We start from the raw sequence: 17,077 nt of genomic DNA, 5'->3' as shown, positions 1-17,077 counted from the left end.
AAAAATGAATGCTTTCTGTGACTATCACTGCAGCAACAGGGACATATGGGGACTCAACAAGAGCTCAGGTCTGATTTATGTCTTATCTTTAGTTTAATTGAGTCACGCAAGAAAACTCTGTTTTCATTACTGAGAAAGGGACCTCCCATCATGTACCAATTGCACAAACCAAATCAAATGCTCAAAATCTACCTCATTTAGCAATGACACTTCTGGAATGAACAATGGCTTTATGGATAAATTTGCTTGTTTGGCTGCCAAAGGTATAAATAGAATTGTCAGAACATTTTAGAACAATAAAAGTGACATGACAATGTAAATCTATAGTCTAGCTAATCAAAACGCCATCTTTTAAGCACCAAAGGTGTTTTACACGATGGATTCAAAAGAAGAGCATTTATTAGAAAGCATGTAAAATTGACAGCAAATATAGGATACAACTAGAATGCAGGCAAAACAGGAATCTAAGTAAATTTAAAATCGTTTCTCAGGGTTGGCAATGCTAGAGAAGGGGGAGCTGGAAGGGGAATTTGGGGAGTGTTGGGGGCTGCTGCAGGGGGTACCTGTGGCAGGGGACCCACTGGAGGTGGGCTGCCAAGTGCTGCAGGGAGGGGGGAGATGGGCCGGTTTAATGGGGCAGCCCCAGCTGCTGCCATTGCCCCATTTTTGCATCCCTGCCAGCTCTGAGCCCTGGGCGGCTGCCCCTCTCGCCCTGCCCTGCTGGGAGCTTACTAAAGAAACAGCCGCAAAGGAATGGACGGTGCATCTTGGAGCTTATAAAAGTCGTACTTTCAATCAAGATTGGGTGTCTTTCTAAAAGAGATGCTCTCGTTCAGTGTGGCACGGGCTTGATACAGGAGTCGTTGGGTGACGATCCATTGCCAGTTGTTCAGGCAGTCAGACGAAGTGATCACAATGGTCTCTGGTGGGCCTAAGTTCTATAAATCTTCTGGATCTGCTGTGCCACAAAAGGAATGGCATAACCTGGGATGAGGCGGGAAAGAGCAAAGTGCTGGCCCGGAATGGGGCAGTTGAGTTGCATCTCCAAGTTCTTCCTCTGCCCTTTCCATTTCCGTTCCATTTCTTTGCTTCTAATCTGACGCTGGCGTGGCTGTGGATGGAGGGGGAGAAGGGGTCTTCATATTAAGAAGTTGCTTTGTATGGATCGTGTTAAATGACATGCACCATTCTTCCACTGGGGCAGTAGGCTCTGGGGGCATGAGCCTCAGCTGGTAGTTAAAAGGGAAAGGATGTTGTGCTGATTGACACCAGCAGAGGATCTGCAGTGGGTGACGTGGGCTATGCTCAGACTTCCCTTTTCATTACCAAATTAACCCTTAAAGCCGTCTTCCGAACTGGAATGTGTAGGTTAATGATGAACAGAACGATCTGAAATGCTCATCTGGAAGAATTCCATATGGTTTAAGCACATGAACGTGTTATCTATGCAGTCCAGCCATTTTTTTTTTTTTGCCTCCGTGTGTGAAACAGTGGTTAAGCCCCTAATTTATTGTCTTGCTTTTTGCTGATTAAACTCTTTTTGACAATGTCTTTGCCTGATAACTGCAATACAAGATTTTAAGAAGTAACAAATTGTTATCCTGCAGCTATCCCTAAGGCAAAGCCCGGAAAGTGACTAATGTTATTTTCAGCTGTTCTATGTGGGGAGTGAAAAGTATCCAGTCATTTGGAACTATTGGGTTTTCCAGTTCACTGAATGACAACTTTGCTAATGATGAGTATCTAGCAAGTAACTGCTGCTAGCATATCCTAATCAAACTGACACTATAACATAACCATAGCAATGCAATAGTGCCAGTTTTTTAAATCATCATCGTGCAAGGTTAACACAACACTTTTTTTAAAAAATCTATTTTAGCAATGCCAATTGGTCTGCCCTACGAAGGACTTGAACACTGTCATTTCTAATGCTATCAGATATTTTGAGGAGTGGGTGTGTGTATATACACTAGCGTGACCAGATGTCCCAATTTATAGGGTCAGTCCTGATATTTGGGGCTTTGTTTTATATGGGTGACTATTCTCCCCCACCCCGTCCTGATTTTTTACACTTGCTGTCTGGTCACCCTAATGTGCACATATATGTGTATCTGTTTGTCATACAGACAGACATGTTCAGTTGAACTCTGTCATAGATGCAGTGAGAAATATCAATAGAATGGAGATCCTCTGGACCCCCAAATATTCAAACTTCAGGTAGCAGAAAGTTTGCTCACCATACAGGTAGCCCACCATGTAGTGTGTCTTTATAGCCCACAGCTGGATTTGAGTGCATGCTGTTTGCTCTTTTATGCTGGAGACTCTAGAGACTTAAGCCTGAAGAGTTTATAACCTCTGCAGGCAAACTGTTTCCTTATCTGGAGCTTCTAAATTCTGAAATCGTTGTCTTACAAAGTGTGTATATCCACTAGGCAGCAGTGCCCAGCAGATCCCGGTTTATACAAACCCTCAGTTACTGGCATGTGTTTTCAAGTATCAGGGGGTAGCCGTGTTAGTCTGTATCTACAAAAACAACAAAGAGTCTGGTGGCACCTTAAAGACTAACAGATTTATTTGGGCATAAGCTTTCGTGAGTAAAAACCTCACTTCTTCGGATGCATAGAGTGAAAGCATGTGTTTTATTTCCCTGGTACAGTTACAAGCTGTTTGCCACTCCCTTTTCCAGTGAAGTCTGTGCAAACTGAATTCTCTGGGCTTTCTGTTTTATGTGGCGAGTCTATAACAATCTAGAGGAGGGGAGGGAAGTAGGGCCAGAGCGAGGGATTTTACTCTTCGCTCTGAGGACTTGCAGTAATGGAGACAGCCAGAGGAGACTTGACACCAATGAAAACCGAGATGGGGGAGGGAGAGGAATCGACTGAAAACAGCAGAAGTCCTGTAGGGAGAGGGGAACAAATGAATGGGCTGAGAAACATCCTGTGAAACTTTTCCATTAAAGCAGTAACTGGAGGATGCTAAAAGGCCTGATCGGTGGCATAAGCTAGAGGAGGTGGCAGGAGGGAGTGAGTTGTGCAGAGCAGCAGTGACCGTGACAAGACAAGGGTGGGAGAGAACAGGAGAATATAAGAAGCAACCAAACGGAAAAAGGAACCCAGTGCAAGGAACAGAAGATTAAATAGTGACAGATTTAGATGAGCAAAGCGGAGTTAAAGTGCACAGCAATAGCGAAGAACAGAAAAGCTCGGGGAAACAACAGAAAGGCAAAAGCAGGTAGAAATAGGCACAAAACTATTTGGAAAGCAAAGGAAGCGAAGCAAGCAGGAGAAAAACAGGTGTGAAATCTTAAATCAAATCAAGCCAGATGAACCGTGATACCGACTGCAGCTTGACTGAGAGCAGAGGTTTGGAACTGGGCCCGAATTAACAAGCTCACTGCAATAAGTGAGACACTAACCAGCTGTCTGAGACAGTCCGCCCGTTTCGCTAGGGCTCTGATACTGCGGTAAGGTCCCAGAGGCTGGACACTCTCTTCCCAGGCTGACTTCCGTGGACCCCAGTGAGTATCTGTGTGGGTGTAAAAGTCGGTCCTTATGTGCAGATCCCATTGAAGTTCTGTCAGTCTATGGCATAGGACTTGGTTCATATGGGCCTTTGCTTAAAGATGGATGTACCTTTCCCAATCCTGGATTCTGATCAGCAAGAAGCTTCTACTCTGTGGCAGTAGTTTATCATCTGTCTCTTTATGCCTTGACACTTAAATGCCAACTTGCAAAACCTGAACAGTAGGAGAAGAAAATACATGAGTTTTGGGAGTCCTAGCCCCAGAAATATCTATGAGTTGTGTTCCCTCAGGAGCCTTGGAAAACTTTTAAGCTTATCTGGAGTGATGCAATGTTGTTTACACCTACACATGTTCTGTGCTTGGTCAGACAGTGGCCTCAGGGACCACCCAAGTGCAGTTAAGGTGACGCCATCCTCTTTAAAAACAAAAGAATCAACTTTTCCCGAATGCTCCTGGTGTTCAAACTGAAATCAGTATCTGAGCCAAAGTGGGTAGAGCTGTAGTTACCTAGTGTCGCTGTTACCCCCCCACTCCCTGGCTGGACGTTGATACCCTTTCATGTGGGCAGAGGCAGAACGGGTGCTTTGTTCCTAATGGTACTGGATGGGCTCCTCTCTTTATGGTGGGGAAGAGCCCCAGTCAAGCAATGCAGGGGGTTCTGCTCTAGATCAGGGGTTCTCAAACTGGGGGTCGGGACCCCACAGGGGGTCACGAGGTTATTACATGGGGGGTCGCGAGCTGTCAGCCTCCACCCCAAACCCCACTTTGCTGCCAGCATTTATAATGGTGTTAAATATATTTAAAAAGGTTTTTAATGTATAAGGGGGGGTCGCACTCAGAGGCTTGCTATGCAAAAGGGGGCACCAGGACAGAAGTTTGAGAACCACTGCTCTCGATACAGGAATACGATTCCTTGACCAGGCTTTGGCTCTGTGGAACTGAACTGTGGCAGTCCATTCAACCTGTGTCTGGAGCATGGGAAATCCAGAGTGGCTCCACGGGATAGTTTAATGTACTGGAATGAGCCTTCTCTGGGTTGAATCTGATACTTATCTCTGAATAAATTTTTATTCATATTTTATTGAGTATTTCTGTATTTTGTGAGCATTTAGCCTTAGATCATGGCTAGAGATTCACCACTAGAAGGGAAACAATGCTGATGTATGCATCTTCCAAACATCAAACACTGCTCATCAGGTAGCACTGGGGCAAGGAGCCAGAAGAAGGTAAAAGAATGCTCATTAGATGCACGGTACATTTTCCCTCTAGACCTATTCATCATTGTTATATTTATAATCTAGAAGAAATACAATTTTTACTGGCTGCTTTTGTAGCAGGAACACACTGCCATCAGAAAATCAAAACCCCAGTCTGTTGAAAGAGCATAAATCGGAATGTGCTGCGAACTTCAATTTTGTTCATAATGATACCAATGTGTGCTCTGCAGATTGAACACCAGTAACCTAGTAAAACTGAATGAAAAGCTGGGGAAAAGCTCCTCCGCTTCAAAGAAAATTATAGCAATATTATTCTAGTATCCGATAGTGATAGTGACTGATCCCAGAATTTTATGAACAATCTAAGATGTTGAACAAGCATTGTTAGCTAAGCTATTTTAGGTGGGGTTTTTTGTTGCTTACGCTATCATGAATTAGAGAGAGAGAGCTCTTTCCCCCTCCCCCCCTTGATAAATGGGCTCAGAGAAACGATTTGTACTGGTGCCCTCTTTCACATAGCAAGCCTCTGAGTGCGACCCCCCCACCCCATACATTGAAAAACACTTGTTTATATATTTAACACCATTATAAATGCTGGAGGCAAAGCGGGGTTTGTGGTGGAGGCTGACAGGTCGCGACCCCCCCCGCCACATTATAACCTCGTGACCCCCTGAGGGGTCCCGACCCCCAGCTTCAGAACCCCGAGTTAGATTGTTTCCTATTCCTGCTTTCATGGGAAACTATATTTTCCAAAATAAAATGTAGTTTTCAACTACAGAGAGAAAATCTGAGTCTTTCATGACTGACATTACACCGTTCCATCATTTGCATTAGATCTACTGCATAAGTGGCTCCGTTCTCAAATAAGTTCCCACGGCAGCTCTGATACTTCTGTATAAAATGAATATTGGTGATTCTACTCACTTGACACAAAAAAACTTGACACCGTTTTGTATTACTGTATGCTATGCCAATTGATTTTTGAATTTTGAACCAGAGTTTTGTAAAAACAGTTAAATAATCAAGGCTTTCGTTATAATAAAACCACTTTACAGCTAAACTGTTGTCACTTACGTTCAAATTGTTTGGATTTTTGTTTTTTTGATGAAAAATTGTCATTTCCTAAAACAATGCAATTCTGCCACATTTGGAAACCATTAGGCTATTTACATCTTTATTACTAAAACCATTGAGATGTACAGTCTACAGAAAAGGTTGTTCAATCAACAAGGAGCAAGTGAAGTGAAAAAGCATTAATGTTACATTTCAGGCAATTATTGCAAAATGATCAAAATTCCTATGCATCTTAAATTTTTTGCAAACACAACAGAATTTATATTACATAGATCCCGGTTTCATTAAGATAATATGATTTGTAATAATATGGGGAAAGTGAAATAGAATCCAGTCTCCTAAGCATTGCTTTCCCTAAAGGCATATCGGTATACAAAATGGGGTTTCCGGCACAGCACTTGTAATCTCAGAAGCCACTGCACCTATTAAACACTTAGTAGGGCTCCAGGAGTAAGACAACACCAGAGACAACACAGTCCCAAGCTAGATAAAAATCTTATCCCTGCTTTCAGGATTTGAACGCTGTTTTAGTTCCATTTAATGTTTTATCTCTCTGGAAATCCAAACAGGCAAGAATGTGTTATCAAACTGATCCTCTAAGGAACAGAACAGTTAGTCTCTGCACTAAGGTTGCTATGCAGGCAGTCTAGAATTTGTGATTGGTCTGTCATACGGAAAACTGATAGCCTGGTGCCACTTATGCTGCTAAATGTCTTGGCTATAAAGTTGTTGCATCCCATACATATTCACAGAGGATGTATCCAAACTGAAAAAGGTGGCTTGATCTGAGAAGCAGAACTTAACTTTAAGGGCACCATCAAATTCACTTGCCAGAAGAGAGGACGGGAGAGTTGTTTGTTTAACAAGAAAACAAAATTAAAAGCTTTAAATCAAGTGGACTGCTGTACATGGAAAAATCTGTTTGGCTGTTAATTGTTGCTTAAATGAGAGATTTGCTCTTATCTAAATGCAGGAAATCTTTGTCATCCTCCCAATGGAATACCAAGTAAAGTACAGATGAAGATTTAAAAACACATCATTTAACCTATCAGTTGCAAAACTTCTGACACAAAACAGAAGTCCTTTTAAAAATGTATCAGATTTTCAATTGCAAAAAATGCAGTGGAACATAAACCTGATGAAAGTTGCGCAAAGCAGACTGCAGAAACAGAAAACCGTGGTGCTAATTTTAAACCTTTTTTTAAACTTGTATTCATATTTGAGGGGCCTTTAAAAAAATCTTCCCATTATAGTCAAATCGTTAATTAAAAAGTATAATAAAACAGGAAATAAATATATGTATATGAGATGATTAGAATGAAAAAACTACATTAGGAGGAAAAACAATAGGAACTGGCAGAGTAATATTCAAAGAGGATACAAAAACTGTGATAGACAGACTCCGCTTTTCTGCCGATTTCTGTGTGTGTGTTTTCCCCTCGGTCATTCATCTTCATTTTGTTTTTCCACCTCTTTCATAAGAGGTCCATCTATCTCACAGCCTGTTGCTAGCTATCAAGCAAGTAGCAATAGGCTACCTGCAAAGGCCTCGATTCAGGAGGGCACTTAAGCACATGTTTATCTTTAAGGATGGCCTTACCTGAATTGAGGCCTGAAGGAATTAATAAGGAGCCTCCAGAATGGAATATTTATGGAGCAGTGGCTGGGAGTGCCATACTGCGCGCACCCACAAGGTATAAGACAACACTGTCCCGTCTTCCTTCCCCAAGGAATTTGCAGACTAAGCACCCGAACCTGCAAGCTCTCCAAGAAGAGCAGCCGTTGACTTCAATGGGAGTCTGATATATGGAGAGCTTTATGGATTAGGCCCTAATTTGGGCCATACCAATATACGTAAACATCTCAGATCACACCTCCAATTGGCAAGGGAGCAGATATCTTAGAGAGGGTTTACTTCTCCGTCATACACCTTACAAAGCCGTCTAGTTAGACCCTCTACAAAAAGAAGATCCCCTCTGCTGCAAACAGTTCTCCTTGGGAGTCAAAGTAAAGGCACAGAGGACCCTGCCTAATGTCCCTCCCATAATGCCCCGGGTGAAAGGCTGTACTTAACTTTATTAACATACATTTAATATTAAGGGCATGATTTCCGTTTACACTGCTCCTGACGTGTAAAAGTGCCTCAAGTGGGTGCTAATGTCAATGATCCCCAAATTAAGACCCCTTTCACACTGCCAGAACAAAAGGGGACTTTAAGTAAAGAATCAGGCCATATATTTTCATGCTGGCTTTTTTGTTCAAATGTAACTAGTTCTCCAGGAATTTGGACGACTTATATGGACTGAATCACTGCAAAAGAACACAACAGTGTTGAGTTTTGCACAGCAAGGTAAAGACTGAAAGGTGCAGACAGCATGTATGGATTCCAGTAATACAAAGGGCCAAATCTTTCCATCCTTGCTCTGGGAACTGAGAGAAGACTGCAGGATTATGTCCATCACTTGCAAGTTAAAATATTTCCTTTAGAAAAAGGAGGGTTTAAAACAAAAAACAAACAAATGAACAAACAGAAGCCAAAGGTTCGCATTTCCGACTCGTTTCACTGTCTTGGCTTCGTTTCCATTTGTTAGCTGTCATGTCAAGGAAAATTATAGTATATGATGATGTAATCCTCAGTAGTAACACATACAGCTAAACCTTCCCGGACATGGTGGTGGTGATACACACCAGTATTTAGTAAGGCATAAATGCCTCCAGGGAACCTTGGGGGAGCATATTGAGCAGAGCCATTGTCACACATCTACACGTCTGGGAGCAGGTTCTCCACACCACGCTAGCTGGGGTCTAGCACTCCCTCCCCGAACATAGCCCATTAGGGGCAGCATGCAGACCCACCTTTGCACTCAGGTAGCACAGCTGACTTGGTCCTGTGCACACGAATCGGGTGCGGCCTCTCTCACTTCGCATGTACCCTAAAATCTTATTCATCTCGAACACTCCAGTTGGGTCTGAGTTTCAGGTCTCAGAGAGCAGCATTAAAAGCCCATTTTATTACAAAAAAATAGATTAAAAAAAAACAAAACCACTTTCATTTCGCATTCGTCTCAAAACGGCTTTGTCTCACATACAATTTTCTGAAGTAAAACATATTGAAAACACATTTAGCTGCCATGTGCAATTAACCATGTGTAATCAGATCACAAGCCTGTAGGCCTGCCAGTTTCTTGCTGAGCTCCCCACAACTCAAGAGGCTCTGGTCTCCCTTGATGTGCATGCATAATTCTCTTTAGCTTTAAACAGGCACTACCGAGACAACCAGGGGAGGAGGGAAGACGAAAGAGAGGAAAGGGAGAGAATTTAAAAGGAAAGTACTTGCAGTTATTTCTGGGATAATAAAGCTGGCAGAGGAAATCTGCAACAAGACTTCTGGGTGTTCTATCCACACGTAGCCACAGGAATATTATTGTCTGTGGAATAGGCACAGAGAGGCGAGGAGAACTAACTGGAGTTCCTGAGCCCACCAAAAAATTACCACACACACTAGCCCCCTCTCCAGTGGACATTTATTCAGGCTGGCATTTGCCAAGGTTTTTACGGAAGCCACCCCACTCCCACAGAATTTCAATAGCGGTTGAGCACTCAACTCCCTTACGCTCTTTGGAAAATCCCTGATTTATTTAAATAGATTCATAAAACATGCTCCCCTCCCCCCCCCCCGCCCCATCCCATGCTCTGGGCAGATTGAAAATAATTTATTTCCACACTAATATCTGATGACAACTGTGCAAAAAACAGAAGAAAGAAAAATAACTAAAAACTTAAGAGAAAAAGCTATAAAATAAAATGAGGTACAGCAAGCCCCATGGTTCAACTAGCAGACTCGGCGACACTCCAGCTCAGGCTGCAGGCGTTTGAGAAGGAACTGCTACCCTGCTGTTTTTAGCCTGATCAGAGCTAACACAGGTGTGTCCCCTCGAGCTGGAAGTTGCACCTTCAGTTCCAGTGTAGAGACACCCTAAAACACTTGTCTGACCCTTTATATACGAGACCTTATACAATCACTTCACACAATGACATGGATTATAGGCTAGGGAAAAAGACAGACAGACACAACCATAATGGGCCCCAATCCTCCAAGTGCTCCATATATAGGAAGTCAGTGTCTAATATTGAGCATTTACAAGATGGAGTCCAACGTGGTATGTTCACTGATGAATACAAGTGGCTTGATATTTTAGTTCAATAGCACCAAATAACTAGAGCTGAACAGCTTTGTCCTCACCTTGCATTGACAAGACAGGCCTGCTCCCAGTGCTTTAGTGCTCTATGGTTTGCATCGCTCTCTCAAGCCAGCGTGGGTGATCCAGCAATAGGATCTTTCAACACACAACACCGCTGGGCATTAGCACTATAGTTGGCAACGTTATTTTCCCAGTACTTCAGGGTTAAACCACAGGGTCAGATCTTCAACAGGACTAGAACTTCATTTAAAAAGTGATGGCGAACTCCTAACTTGAGCTCAGACCCTCCCGCCAGCCCTTTTCACGGTGTTCTAACCACCTCTCCTGATCCGTGCCCTGTGGTTCTGGTTTGCTTTACTACGTTTTGGCCCAATCCTTATTCAATATAGGATATTTGTCACGCTACAAGGCACCAGTCACTGGGCAGTTCTTGCTCCTGTTTCCCTGGTCACTTATCCAATTTGAACAGTCCCCTTCGTTTCACATTGTCAGTCAATTTCACATCTGAACACTTGGTTGCATCCTCCAGATCACGGATGTACAGCATAAGCGTACTGCTCCCCTTTGCTCTCCATCTCCCTCCCACCAGGTGTCTTGCGATCACTCCCTGGCTTCTATTACTAAGCCAGTCTCTTAATCCAATTGAATACTCCATCAATACTGCACTTCCTAACTCCCCTACATCTACTGCATAGTGGTACTTGTTAAATTGCCATTTAAGTGATTAAAACAAGACTCTCTGGGCAGTGTGTCAAAGAGATGTTAAACTGCCTTTTTTAAATGTTAATTATTTAGCTCCTGCAATCATATTACACAACCCTTATCGTAATCATTCATTAACCTGTAGTTTTAAATGGTGATTAGCGGGGCTTTACAATGCTAATAATGTTCCTTCCATTCACATTTTCAAAGTGTATTAAAGAGTACAAAGCAAATCAAATATGCACGCCCAATCACAGGATATCCACACAGCAGTGAGCACAGGAAGGGGAGGATTTTAACTCACAGGAGAGGTATACATTTTGCTATCAGGCTTATACAGGAGGTGTCAGTCACAATGAATTGCCTGCAAAACAATCAAGTATCAGTTGAACAGAAACACTTCTTCCCCAGTGTGGCATCAGATCTGTGGTGCATGGAGGCCCCCCTACTTCTAATTACCTGCATTGCCTTGCATGCAGGTCAACCCACAAGTTTCTCTAGAGGTACTCTTTCTTGCTGGTGTTCGGTGACAAGCACTGCATTAGTCGTCTCATGCTCCAAATAAAGGGGAACTGTGCAAACTGATCCACACCAGAGAAACTAGGCTGCTTAAATTACTTGTAAAACATTTAGTGTTCACACAAAAAGGCCTGAAATGCTCTATATCTGGTTAGCACAGACAAACATTTAGTAATTATAGTTCAATCCTAACCAAGTCAATCTGGACCAGCATGGACAGAGACAAAAATGAAACAGTTCAGCTAGCTTTCCATTCCCGTTCTACACCTGTGGCTTGTCACATCCTCCAGAGCACAATGCAGGGAATTGTGGAATAGGTACCCAGAGGACATAGCAACTGCAAGAGTTTGGAACAGGTCTTAGGTGGACCTGGGGAAAACTTGCAACAGTGCTGAAGTAGATTCCAGGTGGCTAGAGAGGAGGCTTAAATTGGTTTAGTTCACTTCTCGAATGTAAAAGTCTCCACCCATATCGAAGAAGCAGAGGAAAGTTAATAGGCGAAGGGCCAAACAAATCCACTAAATTCAGAAAACGAATTGCCACTCTGTTCTGAACTCATCCTGTTATTCTGTATAATGGCTCAGAATTTCTTCTTTAAGGTTACTTCTCAACAGCGGACCATTTTAAAGATATGTAGAATATATAGGATAACATATAATTATATACTTTTTGTGTATAATGTTTGTATTCTAAAACTACAACACTCAAGAGGACAAGTAACAACTAACCCCTGCATTTGAACAAGAACCTACCTTATTATTTTGGTACTTAGTGTTCATATAAATCTAAAAATAGTTATAATGGGTTGACACCCTCTGGTGAAGTTTCTTTTAAGGAAAGACAACGGAGCATAAAAAAGGGTCAAAATGGATCACCAGGGCACTCCGATATTTCTACCTCTACTTGAATTTTTTACTAAATTAGATCTCTGGAGACTTTAAAACAGCTGTTGTTTTTCCATCACTATCGCTCATAATATTAACTCAAGCATGTCCAAAAGGAGTAATACATGCTTCCATTTGGCCACGTACACTTGCTGGGTAAAGAGGCCAGCAAGAATATAGAAAGATATCACTGGAGAATACGAGAGCTATACCTTGTTAACTGGAATTAGAGAAAAGACTAGTTTATGATCCAAGTGAAACTCTAGGATAGAAATTCGCTCAATACGATAATTGCAAGGAATGCAACACTTTCCAAAAGCGTTTACATCAGGTAGCACCATGCTGATAATAGATGCTTAATTAGATCCTTTTACCCTGATGCAGACCTTTTTAATGTTACTATCAGCCTGTTACCATCTAATCTTTTTCCCTCTCTTGAATGGTTTTGTCCTCTTACAAAAGCCCATCATGAGGAGGAAAGTGCCAAGATAATTAATTTTTCAGTAAAAGCCAAGTTGTTGTTTTCTCTGAACATCTAACACTTCAGGAAATGTCAGAAATGTCAGAACGCATGAGTGGAAATAAATTCAGTGTTCTGCTTTCCTATTAATACTGCATGACCTCTTCAACTGCTTCACTTAGTGAAAGAAAACTGGACATTCCCATGGAGAGAGAGGGTGAGGAAGGGACAATCACTGGAAGAGGGGGAAAGAAAGGAAAGCATGGCAAGACGAAATGACTACTCACTAACAAAATATTGGCCACTGGCTGATTTTAAAAGCAACTCATTTGCAAAAAAATTAAAATCCAAGAGTGTCAAATCAATAATTTACACTTAGCAAACTAAAAATGGTGTGCAAAAAAATTGCCTTGTCTTTAAACATTATCACCAATTATTTATATTACAGCAGCACCCCAGCAGAGATCCAGACCCCACTGCGCTAGGTGCTGTACATACATATAGTGTAAGGTACACCCCTAGCCCTTAGAAATTACAGTCTTAACAGACAACTGTGGGAGAAAGGAAGTGTTATTACTATCCTCATTTACAGAGGGAAACTGAGGCATGGAAAGGGTAAGGATACCACTTCAGTGCTCTGCTGAATCCAGGCCCAAGGACACACAGGGAGTCTGTGGCAGAGTTGAGAACTGAGCCAGGATCTCCTGCGTCCTAGGCCTCAGTCTTCACCTTCCCCTCTGACTCCTGGTATATTCAGCAACAGGAAATAATATTGGTATATAAAGAACATAAGAGCAGCCATACTGTCAGACCAATGGTCCACCTCGCCCAGTATCCTGCCTCTGAACTGGCATGAAGTGCCACTGGCTGGCACCACGCCCACCATTTCCAGATCTCCCCCATTTTTAGGAAGTGCCTCAGAATGTGCTATCAGGGATGAACAGCTCCTTTTCAGGGTGGAATGAGACCAGACACACCTAGCCACACGAGCACACAGCACCTGTGCTGAGGTTTTGCTCCCGCCCCAGAATGCTTCAAAGTGACACGGTCCCTTTTCAATGGCCGGTTTCACCTTGGCCAATTCGCTTTGCTGCTGGATGGCAAGAAGCTTCCTATTACAAACAACGTATGGCAGCTTAGACTAGAACCTAGGGCTAGCTCCCCACAAAGAGGAACAACCCCTGAAAACTACTAGTGAATTAAAGCAATGTGAATAGTCTGCTGTCCGACACACACACACACACAGAAAGAAAAAGGCACTTAGCTCAGTTCATTTAGACCTGTGCTCACCGTTTCAGCACGTATCTAAATCAGCCCGATGATGGGGAGCACAGTATTTATGTGAGGAACCTATAGATATAGGTAACCGTCATTTGGAGTTTGCCAGCTCCTGGAGTGCCAGACAGAGCCTCTAGAGGGTCCAACCCTATAGACTACAACAATGATGGCTACCAGCACCCTCTGACATAATTTCCCAGCACGCTTGGAGTCACTGGTGGGGACAGAACGGACTAGGAACTCCCGCTGAGGCCAGCAGGGAGGCATCTGTATGGGGGGATCAGGACAAGTAGTTTGCTGGGACAATGCTGAGCCCAAGTGGTCGGCTCTCTCTGGGAGGGGGGCAGCCTGACTCAGAGACAAAGAGATGACTTTAGTGTCAGTGTGGGGCTGTTTGGGTTTGGAGCGGAGCAAGAATCAGAACAGCTCAGGGAGTCTCTGATTAATCTCCCTCCCACCCCCATCAAGGGACACACTGAACTACAGAGATTTAGTGCAGGGTCACAGGATAGATCCGCATCCAGAGAGGCAGAAATCCCAGTGCCAGCTACCAAGAGCCAGCCGAGACTCACGCAAGACTCCAGGCCAGGGAGCCAGGAGAGGACTCTGCCACACCCAAGGGTGAAGACACCGTAAGAGAACTCTTTTTGTTTAAGCTGGCCAATGTTCACAGCGCTGCAGCACTCATCTCTGGACTCATCCTCAGTGCGGTAACTTCCTGGGAAGGTGCCAGGGAAGGAACTGGGGGTTGGGAAGAGTTCTGAGCATTGGGAAGTGGAGAGCTTGTTGCGTTGTTAATGTTTAGTACTTATTAGTGAACCCTCATCCCAAATCCTATTTTCCTGCAAGTCCGCCATTGTTATATTGGTTTTGGTGTGCCATTTCTCCACGGGGGTTTGTGTTGACGTGTTTTATTGTTTCATGTGTACTGGGTTTTATACTCCCAGCCCGCAGTGCTACCATTATTCATTTTCCCGAGGGACAGCATTTCCGTGTGTCTCTGGCACAGTGAGGAGTCACACTGAGTGGAAGCACCAGGCATCACAGAAAAGAAACCCAGGACGCAATTCATGCAAGGAGAGGAGAGAAGTCATACCAAGTAGCAAGAACCACAGTGGAGCCTCCATCTTGGGGGAACATACACGTTTACCAGCTGCAACGCATACACATAACATCAGAGGTAACACCACTGGCTCGGAACGTAGCACTCCAACTAATGCAGAGAGTAACCCTTGCCGTTAGCAATCAGTAATAATTAGGGATGTTACCTTTGGTGATCCTGCCTCTAGGGGGCAGGGATACACAGTGTAGATGACCGAGACAGTGGCATATTCCAACCAGAACTCAGGACTCTCAGTCCCCTTTGTTCCTAAATGTATTTGCAGACGGCTTTATACTCATCTCAGCTCTAGCATGGGCACAGTCATTCCTTCTCCGTGCCTAAAAATGCATCATAATGAATTATACACATTTTCAAGCTGCAATGAAAACGTTGGTTTGAAAGGAAGAGAGGATATATTCATACAGGCATGCGAAAAGCTAAGCTGGAGAGCAACTGGCACAGAGTATTCATCGGTCTCCACAAGAGTCCCATTTTTACAGGGAACAAGTGCTTTTCAGCACTGGAGAACGGAGCTTTCATTCCACTGCTGGAGTTCTTCATTAGGTGCAGCTCACTGTTGGTTTTACTACCAAAAGCCTGTGTTACTGCTACTAAAACGACAGATTAGCTCAAGTCTATTCACTGTTCTCCCCACTCCCAACCAACAGCAAACTTCTTGAAATGTAGTTCCTTGTTTTCAACGCTTCTCACAGATCTGCTCCAACTTGCCTGACAGCCATTCCGTTCTTTTGGGGCCCAGTTCTGCACCCCGTACTCGCACTGAATAGTACCTGACTCCATGAACGGAACGTCTACTCCCGCCGTCAAGCACTGTTCTGCATGAGCAAGGGCGGCAGCTAGGACTTCAGCCCACCATACACCTTTGTCTCTGCTTACACAAGAGCCTTCTTGAACACCTTCTGCTATCGGAAACAGGCCTGGCTCTCTCTGCCCTTTTCTTCGGAAAACAAACTCAGCTTCTCTCCCTACTCCACTTTGTTTCCCTCTTTTAAAAAAATATATTGTAAATGCATTATTTCACTCAAAGCATTTTGAGTTACAATATGTCGATTTTATGGTCTAATCCTATAACTCCCTGCATAAGTCATCTTTCCTTGACTTTGAAGTGACTTCTCACATAGGTTTTCTCCCTTCAGTACGACAGTTGCAGCACTGGACTCTAGGGCCAGTACCCTGTAAAAAAGTACATATATACTTAACTTTACTCAGGTTGACTAGACTGGCTCTACTCCTGTGAGTGAAGTAAAACACATGCTTAAGTGTTCGCAGGATCAGAGCCGACATTTGAATTGAATATGCTACTGGCGCAGCTGTAAAAAGTGAAAGGAAATTACAAAATTTTAATCTAAGTTGAGTCCACTGCACAGACAGTTACAGGGAGAATAAAACAGCAAAAGAAATAACCTGAAAAGATTTGTGATGCACAGCAAATACTGTTTTAACTAAGTCTAGTTGTTATGAAATAATGTGCTAATAATATTCCATATACTTAGCATAAAAATCCATCTAGGATTTGCAAAGAATCTCAGTTTAACAACCACATGCACGTCTCTGAGACAAACCTCAAAATGAATAATCACGTTTGTGGCTCAACACCATGATTGTACTGCAATGGCTAATAGAAGAGCTTTCTGCAACAGATATTTAGATTGAATTTTAGAATTATTATTATTATTATTATTATTATAGGTGGAGGTGGCAGCAGCATCTGACTAATGCTTCCGATCGTAAGACCCTGTTTTCAATTGCTCGTAAGTTTGACAAAACTTTAACCCTTTGCGTTTAAATTTTACATGCCAGGTATCTGCCTCAGACAGTTTATTTTGGGGAGGGGGGATTTTCAGCCATTTCCAAGAATGAGACTCGGGAAAAGTACATTTTTTTGCTCATGTTAATAAATTCTGGCTACCTTTTCTTTGAACAACTCTAGCGCCCCCATGCTTTGGGGCAGGGACTTGAATTTTGACCAGGAGGGGACGCGGGGGAAAATGACCCGTTGTGTCAGGAATGTGTCTTTTGCAGTGCTTATGAAAATCTGCCTAAATTTGACCAAGTTATAAACCTTTGCAAAGTCACAGTTCACGCAGGCTCAGTA

At 43.1% G+C, this 17,077-nt stretch overlaps 1 protein-coding gene across 4 annotated transcripts in view; it reads right to left on the bottom strand.

The window, feature by feature from the left end:
- The window catches only part of GPC3 (glypican 3), a 267,941-nt gene that overhangs the window by 210,096 nt on the left and 40,768 nt on the right, over positions 1 to 17,077 (bottom strand). The window contains exon 2 of one of the 4 annotated variants that reach the window (XM_042851180.2): positions 3,416 to 3,736. The exons of the other annotated variants lie outside the window; for them this stretch is intronic. Within the exon in view, the coding sequence (XP_042707114.1) occupies positions 3,416 to 3,566 (151 nt within the window). The 5' untranslated portion in view covers positions 3,567 to 3,736. The remainder of the gene's footprint in view (positions 1 to 3,415; positions 3,737 to 17,077) is intronic. 4 annotated transcript variants of the gene reach the window in all.

This window comes from Chrysemys picta, chromosome 9, assembly GCF_011386835.1.
Source record: "Chrysemys picta bellii isolate R12L10 chromosome 9, ASM1138683v2, whole genome shotgun sequence".
Classification (NCBI taxonomy): domain Eukaryota; kingdom Metazoa; phylum Chordata; order Testudines; family Emydidae; genus Chrysemys; species Chrysemys picta.
This window is presented reverse-complemented; position numbering and strand designations above follow the sequence as displayed.